Source organism: Gossypium arboreum, chromosome 7, assembly GCF_025698485.1.
Source record: "Gossypium arboreum isolate Shixiya-1 chromosome 7, ASM2569848v2, whole genome shotgun sequence".
NCBI lineage: Eukaryota > Viridiplantae > Streptophyta > Magnoliopsida > Malvales > Malvaceae > Gossypium > Gossypium arboreum.
Window position 1 is genome coordinate 89,006,488 of NC_069076.1, and position 9,186 is coordinate 89,015,673.

The 9,186-nt window shown below is 42.9% G+C and overlaps 1 protein-coding gene across 1 annotated transcript; it reads left to right on the forward strand.

Annotated features, from left to right (window-relative positions):
* Positions 1 to 392: 392 nt before the first annotated feature.
* On the forward strand, positions 393 to 3,360 carry LOC108478831 (uncharacterized). Its single transcript, XM_017781291.1, has 4 exons — positions 393 to 662; positions 754 to 2,568; positions 2,704 to 3,068; positions 3,159 to 3,360. The coding sequence occupies exons 1-4, from the start codon at positions 393 to 395 to the stop codon at positions 3,358 to 3,360; spliced, it is 2,652 nt and encodes an 883-aa protein (XP_017636780.1).
* The last annotated feature ends 5,826 nt before the right edge of the window (positions 3,361 to 9,186 follow it).

The window sequence follows — 9,186 nt, forward strand, 5'->3', positions numbered from 1 at the left end:
TGCAAGAACAAATGTAGTCCCAGATAGAAGAGCAGCTAGCCAAAATTCAACGAGAGATGAAGAAGCAAATGATGGAGTCTCAGAGAGAGATGATGTCCCAGTTATCCAAATTACTGTTGAGAGGAATAGATAAGGGAAAGGGCTCTATGGACCAAGTTGAGGAAATCAATGAAGATCTCCAATACCCTCCTGGCTTTACTCCAATGCATATACCGATGAAGCCCGAGATTAACCTACAAAAACAATCGATCACAATCATGCCCCAGCAAGTTCAGGCCGGAGCTTCAATTCCGATGAACTTCTAAACCGGCTCAGGCTCTAACTTTGTCAACAACCCAAACTATCTGCCTGTTCCTGACTTGGATGAAGTGGCTGAAGAGGAAAAAGCAAGGATGGATTCGCAAAAACAATTAGAAGAACGGTGTAGATGGCTTGAAGAGAAATTTAAAGCCATGGAGAGCGCGGATCATCATCAAGGGATTGATGCCAAGGATCTGAGCCTGGTCCTAGATTTAGTCCTCCCCCCTAAATTCAAAATGCCTGAATTCGAGAAATACAATGGAACAAGCTGCCCTGAAGCCCACATCACCATGTTTTGCAGGCGAATGACGGGATATGTTAACAATGACCAGCTACTAATCCACTGCTTTCAAGATAGTCTGGTTGGAGCGGCGTCTAAGTGGTACAACCAACTGAGTCGAGCCAAGATTAAATCATGTGACGGACATGACCCCCAACGGGATCACTCTCCAGAATATGGAAAAAAAGTCAAATGAAAGTTTCAGACAGTATGCACAAAGGTGGAGAGAGGTGGCCATACAAGTTCAGCCGCCACTTCTAGAAAAAGAGACAACAATGCTCTTTATTAACACATTGAAAGCCCCTTTTATCACTCATATGTTGGGAAGCGCCACTAAGAGCTTCTCTGACATAGTGATGACGGGAGAAATGATCGAAAATGTTGTAAGGAGAGGCAAGATAGAATTGGGAGAGAGTGCTAAGAAGTCAGTCCCGGGGAAAAGTGATAATGAAGTGAACAACACGAGTACATTCAACAAGGGGCAGTCCAAATCATTTACCGTAAATCAACCCAAAATGGTGACCACCGATCAACAAAGCCCTGAATCCAATGCAAGGAAGAACACAGAAATGCCACAATTCACCCATATACCTATGACATATATGGAGTTGTACCAGAATATGTTCAACGCTCATGTGGTATCCCCTTTCTACCTGGAGCCACTGCAGCCCCCGTATCCCAAATGGTATGACAGAAACGCCCAATGTGACTACTATGCGGGAATTACCGGGCATTCAATCGAAAATTGTACTGCATTCAAGAAAGTGGTCGAAAGACTCATTAAGGTGGGAATCGTGAGATTTGATGACTCAGCCATGCCCAATGTAGCAGGAAACCCACTCCCCAATCACACCGACCAAGGAGTGAACGGGATAAGTGAAGGCAAAAACAAGAAGATTAAGTGTGAGGTTGCGAAAGTCAGGACTCCATTGAGACAAGTGTGGAGGGAGATGGTCATGAGAGGTTTGATCGCGTTGGATTTAGGAAGAGAATCCAAAAAAGAGAGGAACTACTGCGAGTTTCACAATGAGGTGGGGTATGAAATCCAAGAGTATATGGAGTTCAGGGCCCTAGTGCAGAACATGATGAACAATAAGGAAATGAAATTCTATGAAGAGACTAAAAACCCCGTAGAGGGAGACATATGTGCGTCGGAGGGAGAGTCGACGGTACAAAATCAAATAGTTAACTACCCCGTGGTTATCATATCGAGACCCAAAAATAATGAAGCTAGAGTTCAACTACTACCAAGGGTCATAATCCAGAGACCTGCGGTCTTCCTTTACAAAGATAGCAAAAGGGTCCCATGGAATTATGATTGTAATGTGACAATTCCGGGGAAGGAAAGCCTAGTCGACACTTTAAAAGAGGACCAAGATAGGGGCTCCTATACACGTAGCGAGAGATGTTATGATACAGCGAGTGAGAAGGCACAGCCCGTAAAAGGAAAAGCCCTAGTGGTCGAAGGGGTGAAGGAAAAAGCGACCAAATCTGAACTTCCTGTCAATGAGCTAGTTAACGAAGAAGAGGCTAAGGAGTTTTTAAAATTCCTAAAGCATAGTAAATACAGCATGGTGGAACAGCTACGTAAACAACCAGCTCGTATCTCAGTGCTGGCCTTACTTCTAAGCTCGAAAGTTCATCGCAGCGCGCTAATGAAGGTCTTGAATGAAACGTATGTTGCCAATGATATCTCTGTTAACAAACTGGACCGATTGGTTAGTAACATAAGTGCCGACAACTATATCTTCTTCAATGACAATAAGATACCACCAAGTGGCATGGGGTCGACTAAAGCATTACACATTACCACGCGCTGTAAAGGGTATACGCTGCCAGGCGTACTGATTGACAACGGATCAACTTTGAACGTCCTGCTATTGACCACACTAAACAGATTACCTGTAGACAGCTCTCACATGAAAGAGTGCCAGAACATAGTGAAGGCATTTGATGACACGGAGAGAAATGTGATGGGCAGAATCGAGGTACCTCTTCAGATTGGGCCAAACATATATGAGGTGGATTTCCTAGTAATGGATATCAAGCCCTCATATAATTGCTTATTGGGGAGGCCCTAGATACATTCAGCTGGGGCAGTGACTTCTTCGTTGCATCAATAGTTGAAGCTGGTATCAGAGGGGAGGTTGATAACGATCAATACTGAAGAGGATATCATTGCAACTGTGAGCAATAATGCGCCCTATTTGGAGACAGATGACGAAGCAATCGAATGTTCATTTCGATCTTTAGAATTTGTTAATGCAACCTTCATCGCTGAGGGAAGCAAAATTCTGGTGCCAAAATTGTCCAAAACCACGAGGATGAGCCTCCAGTTAACGATTGGAAAAGGAGCCCTACCCGGAAGAGGACTTGGGAGACATCTGCAAGGAAGGGTTGAAACGCTAATGCCGAAAGACAAGAAAGACCGCTTCGATTTAGGATTTAAGCCGGATGCAAAACAAAGGAGAAGGGAGCTGGGAAAGAAGTAAGAAAGAAGAAGAGCTCGATTAACGGGGGAAGAAATCAAGTGAGAACCAATGACATTCCCCCATATATCAAAAACATTTGTGTCCAGGGGAATCATTCATCCCGAGAGAGACACACCAATGACGGGAGCTATAGAAGAAAGGCTGGAAAGCTTGGACATCAACGTCATATGTGAAGAGGAGACCGGAGGAGAGAATTTGTCGGGCATTTGCCTCTGCACGCTTGGAAGTGTTCTGGACAACTGGACTGCGGAAGAGATTCCTGTAGCTTTTAGAATGGATTCAGAGTAATGTCCAAAACACACTTATTGCTCTAGGCCTAGGAGTAATAAGAATCATTTGTGAAATAGGCCGATGTTTAAAAACGACATTTCAATAAAATGCACGGTTATTATCATTTTTGAGCAAATGTTATCTCGTCCTTTCAATTCCATTCATAACCATACAAATGATTACTTTCGAATTCTTTTATTCTTGAAACATTCTTCTAAATATTCTTTCATTCGTCATTCATAATCATATCACGCAAATAAATGTTTTGAATTCTTTTGATTCTTTGTATCTGTCTTCATCCTCATAACAGGTCCCCAGATATTAATAATACGAGTGACACTGCTAGCGACTCAGAATTTCCTTTCGAGCAAGATGTGTATATGAATGATTCTCAGGATTTTAAAGATGACCAAGGCCGTAACCTATCTCTTGATTTATTGAGGATGGTAGAACAAGATGAGAAATAAATCCTACCTCACAAAGAATCAGTCGAAATTGTGAGCTTAGGAAAAGGACAAGAGGTGAAGATCGGAACATGTATTACTGCGGAGATGAAACGAGACCTTATTGAATTACTTCAAGAATTCAAAGATGTCTTCGTATGGTCATACCAAGATATGCCCGGGTTAGACACTAACATCGTGGTGCACCGACTCCCCATAAAAGAAGAGTGTAAGCCTATTCAGCAAAAACTCCGAAGAATGAGGCCCGACGTCTTGCTAAAAATAAAGGAAAAAGTTCGAAAGCAGTTTGACGCTGGATTCTTGAAGGTGGTAAAATACTCAGATTGGGTAGCCAACATCGTCCCTGTCCCTAAGAAAGATGGAAAAGTACGAATGTGTGTGGACTACAGAGATTTGAATAAAGCCAGCCAAAAAGACAATTTCCCACTACCTCATATTGACACCCTAGTGGACAACACGGCGGAACACTCACTGTTTTCATTTATGGACGTTTTTCAAGATATAACCAGATCAATATGCATCCTGAAGATATGGAGAAAACCACATTTGTAACCATGTGGGGCACGTTCTGTTACTAGGTGATGCCGTTTGGACTGAAGAATGCGGGGGCAACTTATCAAAGTGTCATGGTGACCATTTTTCATGACATGATGCATAAAGAAATCGAGGTCTATGTGGATGACATGATAGCTAAGTCTCGAACAGAGAAGGAGCACATACAAGTCCTAGGAAAATTGTTCTTGAGGTTGAGGAAGTTTCAGCTAAAACTCAACCCCGCCAAATGTACCTTTGGAGCCAAGTCTGGAAAGTTACTCAGATTCGTGGTTAGTGAGAAAGGGATCGAGATTGATCTAGACAAAGTTAAAGCCATACAAGGGCTATCCCCACCGCACACTCAGAAAGAAGTTCGAGGCTTTCTAGGAAGATTAAATTACATTGCTCGGTTCATTTCACAACTGATCGAGAAATGTGACCCTGTCTTTCGCCTCCTCAAGAAACATAACCCAGGTGAATGGGATGAAGAATGCCAAAGGGCTTTCGACAAGGTCAAACAGTATTTATCCAACGCCTCGATGCTGATGCCACCTAACCCCGATAAGCCGTTGATACTGTATTTGGCAGTATTCGAGAACTCCATGGGATGCGTATTGGGTCAGCATGACGAGTTGGGGAGGAAAGAAAAAGCTATTTACTATCTCAGTAAAAAGTTCACGGAATGTGAGGCAAGGTATCCGCCGATAGTGAAGTTATGTTGTGCCCTAATTTGGACAACCCGAAGACTGAGGCAGTATATGTTATATCACACATCTTGGCTTATCTCAAAATTGGACCCCTTGAAGTATATGATGAGTCAACAGCTTTGAATGGAATGATGGCTCGATGGCAGATTCTACTTTCTGAATTCGAGATAGTCTATGTGAACCAGAAAGCAGTAAAAGGAAGTGAAATAACAGATTTTTTGGCCAGTAGAGCCTTGGAAGACTACGAGCCTTTGAACTTTGACTTCCCGAATGAAGACCTAATGTGTGTTGCTACCACTGAAGAAGATGACCCGAAAGAGCTTCCTTAGAAACTAAACTTTGATGGGGCATCAAATGTTGTGGGTAATGGAATCGGGGCAGTCTTGGTATCCCCAAGAGGAAATCATTATCCATTCACTAGTAAATTGGATTTTGATTGTACGAATTACATGACGGAATATGAAGCATGCATCATGGGTATCCGTGTAGCCATAGAACGTAAGATTAAAGTACTTGAGGTGTATGGGGATTTTGCGCTAGTGATTTATCAACTCAAGGGAGAATGGGAGACCAGAGACCCCAAGTTGATCGACTATCGGAAACTGGTCCTTGAATTGGTCAAAGAGTTTGATGACATTACCTTCTGTTACCTGCCATGAGATGAAAATCAGATGGCTGATGCTTTGGCCACATTAGCTTCCATGATCAAGGTGAACAAACAAGAAGATGTCAAACCATCCGGATGAGCATTTATGAAACTCCGGCCTACTGTTACAGTATTGAGGAGGATGAGGAAAAAGATGATCACCCTTGGTATCACAATATATTACAATACGTGAAGAATCGTGAGTACCCGGACCAGGCAGGCGAGAATGATAAAAGGACGCTGAGAAGATTGGCCATCGACTACGTCTTAGATGGAGAGATCCTACACAAAGGAAGAAAGGATCAAGTGCTATTAAGATGCGTAGATGCTGTAGAGGCTAAGAGAATCTTGGAAGAAGTCCATGAAGGCATCTGCGGGACACACGCTAATGGCTTTACATGTGCCTCATTCACCGCTGCATGTCATGGTCTCCCCATGGCCTTTCTCTATGTGGGGTATGGACGTGATTGGACTGATATCACCTAAGGCTTCCAATGGTCATCGGTTCATCTTTGTGGTTATTGACTACTTCACCAAATGGGTAGAAGCCGCTTCATATGCCAACGTGACAAAGTCGGCAGTGAGCAAATTTCTGAAAAAGGAGATCATATGTCGATATGGAATGCCAGAGATGATTATATCTGACAATGCCTTAAACTTGAGCAATAGTATGATAGTGGAAGTCTGCAGTCAATTCAAGATCAAACACCACAATTAAATCACCAGACGCTTAGAAAATGAATGGAGCAATGGAAGCGGCCAATAAAAACATTAAGAAGATCATCGGGAAGATGACTGAGACCTACGAAGATTGGCCATGAGATGTTACCATTTGCCCTCTTTGCTTATCGAACATCAGTCAGAACCTCAACTGGGGCAACACCTTTCTCTTTAGTTTACAGAATGGAAGCAGTTTTGCCAATCGAAGTCGAGATCCCATCCCTTCGAGTGCTGTCGGAGTTAAAGTTAGACGAAGCAGAATGGATCCAGTCTCGATACGATCAATTGAACTTGATTGAGGAAAAGAGGCTAAGAGCTATCCGTCATGGTCAGATGTACCAAAAACGAATGATGCGGTCTTATGACAAAAAGGTTCTCTCTAGAGAATTCCATAAGGGAGACCTGGTTTTGAAAAAGATTCTTCCCATACAGAAAGATTTTCGAGAAAAATGGATGCCTAATTGGGAGGGGCCTTACGTGGTGAAGAAAGCTTTCTCCGGAGGAGCATTAATTCTAGCCGAGATGGATGGTAAAAACCTGCCCTATCCCGTAAATTCGGATACCGTCAAGAAGTATTTTACCTAAAAAGGGAAAGGTCGAGGTGAAAACCCGCAAAGGGCGCTTTGAGACCCAAAAAAAAAAGATGGAAAAGCCAAGGTGAAAGCCCGCAAAAGGGCACTTTGAGACCAAAGGGGTTTTTGAGTTAAAAACCTAAAATCGGGCAGCTAAATTTTTAAATGTGGGGCATGTGGTAGTCTTGTCCTCAAAGAGGAAGAACAGTATATCTTGGGGCATTAACAAAATACGGGGGATCTCTTTAACACACATTTAGCTCGAAATAGTCTTCGAAAAATAAGAATAGTGAAGCTCGTGCTGCGATATCTGGGGCACTTTTTTTTGCACCTTATCATATTTGTTATCTTATATATTCACATCAAATTTTACTTAATAAAATTCCATTTGTCCATTATGATAATCTCTTTCGAGCATTTTTGTTGAAATCATGATTTTTGGACTTATCATATTCACACAAAAGAAGTTACGCATATTACTCTGGAAAGTCTCTAAATAGTACAAGGACCTGAAACAGGGCCACTAGTCAGAACTAACCAGACTCAAAAGTGGAAAACACTGGGAAAAGAGTAGTCCAAATTATGACTATTTCTTCAAATTTTATGTCAGAGATAACAGCTAAGCAAGAAGACACGATAGTACATCAATGAGGGAACCCGCATGAACTATGAGCAATGATACTTTAAGCGTTTAAAAAGGAATCACTCTCATAACATTTCTACATTCATAACCATTCATTTAGTTAGGAACATTTGATTCATTTCATAACATTCTAATTATTTGACATAAAGCATCACATTTAGTTAGGAGCATTTGATTCATTTCAATCATAACATCCTAATTATTTGGCATAAGCATGGATACATGAAACTGATTTTACAGATCATGTTCCTCGAGAGATGATCTTGATAGAATCGGTGAATTCACAAGTCTTAACCCCTAGCGGTGGGGCAACAAGTGAAGATATCCAAGATGATTTGGCATTTCAGTATCGGTGGGAGCGGATCGAAGACATAGCTGATTTGGCTTTCACGTGTTTACATTGAAGCAAATCCAAGATGATTTAAGCGTCTCAGTGGCGAGAGCGGATCGAAGATAATGATTTGGCGTCTCAGTGGGCGGAGAGCGATCGAAGATAACAGATTTGGTGTCTCAGAAGCGACGGAGAGCGGATCGAAGATAATGATTTGGCGTCTCAGTGGCGGCGAGAGCGGTCGAAGATAACAGATTTGGCGTCTCTGTAGCGGCGAAGAGCAGATCGAAGATAACAGATTTGGCATCTCTGTAGCGGCGGAGAGCAGATCGAAGATAACAAATTTGGCATCTCTGTAGCAGCAGAGAGCAGATCGAAGATGATTTGGCATCTCTGTAGCGGCGGAGAGCAGATCGAAGATAACAGATTTGGCATCTCTGTAGCGGCGGAGAGCAGATCGAAGATAACAGATTTGGCGTCTCTGTAGCGGCAGAGAGCAGATCGAAGATAACAGATTTGGCGTCTCTGTAGCGGTGGAGAGCAGATCGAAAATAGTAGATTTGGCGTCTCTGTAGCGGCGGAGAGCAGATCGAAGATAACAGATTTGGCGTCTCTGTAACGGCGGAGAGCAGATCGAAGATAACAAATTTGGCGTCTCTGTAGCAGCGGAGAGCAGATCGAAGATGATTTGGCATCTCTGTAGCTGTAGAGAGCAGATCGAAGATAACAGATTTGGCGTCTCTGTAGCGATGGAGAGCAGATCGAAGATAACAGATTTTGCGTCTCTGTAGCGGCGAAGAGCAGATCGAAAATGATTTGGCATCTCTGTAGCGGCGGAGAGCAGATCGAAGATAACAGATTTGGCGTCTCTGTAGCGGTGAAGAGCAGATCGAAGATAACAGATTTGGCGTCTCCGTAGCGGCGGAGAGCAGATCGAAGATAACAGATTTGGCGTCTCTGTAGCGGCGGAGAGCAGATCGAAGATAACAGATTTGGCGTCTCTGTAGCGACGGAGAGCAGATCGAAGATAACAGATTTGGCATCTCTGTATTAGACGGGGAGCAGATCAAAGATAGCATATATCGCCTTCCTGAGTTGCAGTGAAGCAGATTGAAACCGTCAAGAGGCCATTTAAAGAAGATCAAGGATCAAGAACTCAAGACTCGGTGAGCCTGGGCAAAATTGGTCTTTTTATAGTCTTTGCTCTATTCCTGTTAACACAACAAT

What these genes read in the sequence shown, in the direction of transcription:
- LOC108478831 (XM_017781291.1), top strand. Translation starts at nt 393, where the DNA reads ATGGATTCGCAAAAACAATTAGAAGAACGGTGTAGATGGCTTGAAGAG. An exon ending in ACTGCTTTCAAGATAGTCTG is followed by an intron (nt 663 to 753) that starts GTTGGAGCGGCG and finishes ATCACTCTCCAG; the next exon opens with AATATGGAAAAAAAGTCAAA. An exon ending in ATGTGATGGGCAGAATCGAG is followed by an intron (nt 2,569 to 2,703) that starts GTACCTCTTCAG and finishes TTGCATCAATAG; the next exon opens with TTGAAGCTGGTATCAGAGGG.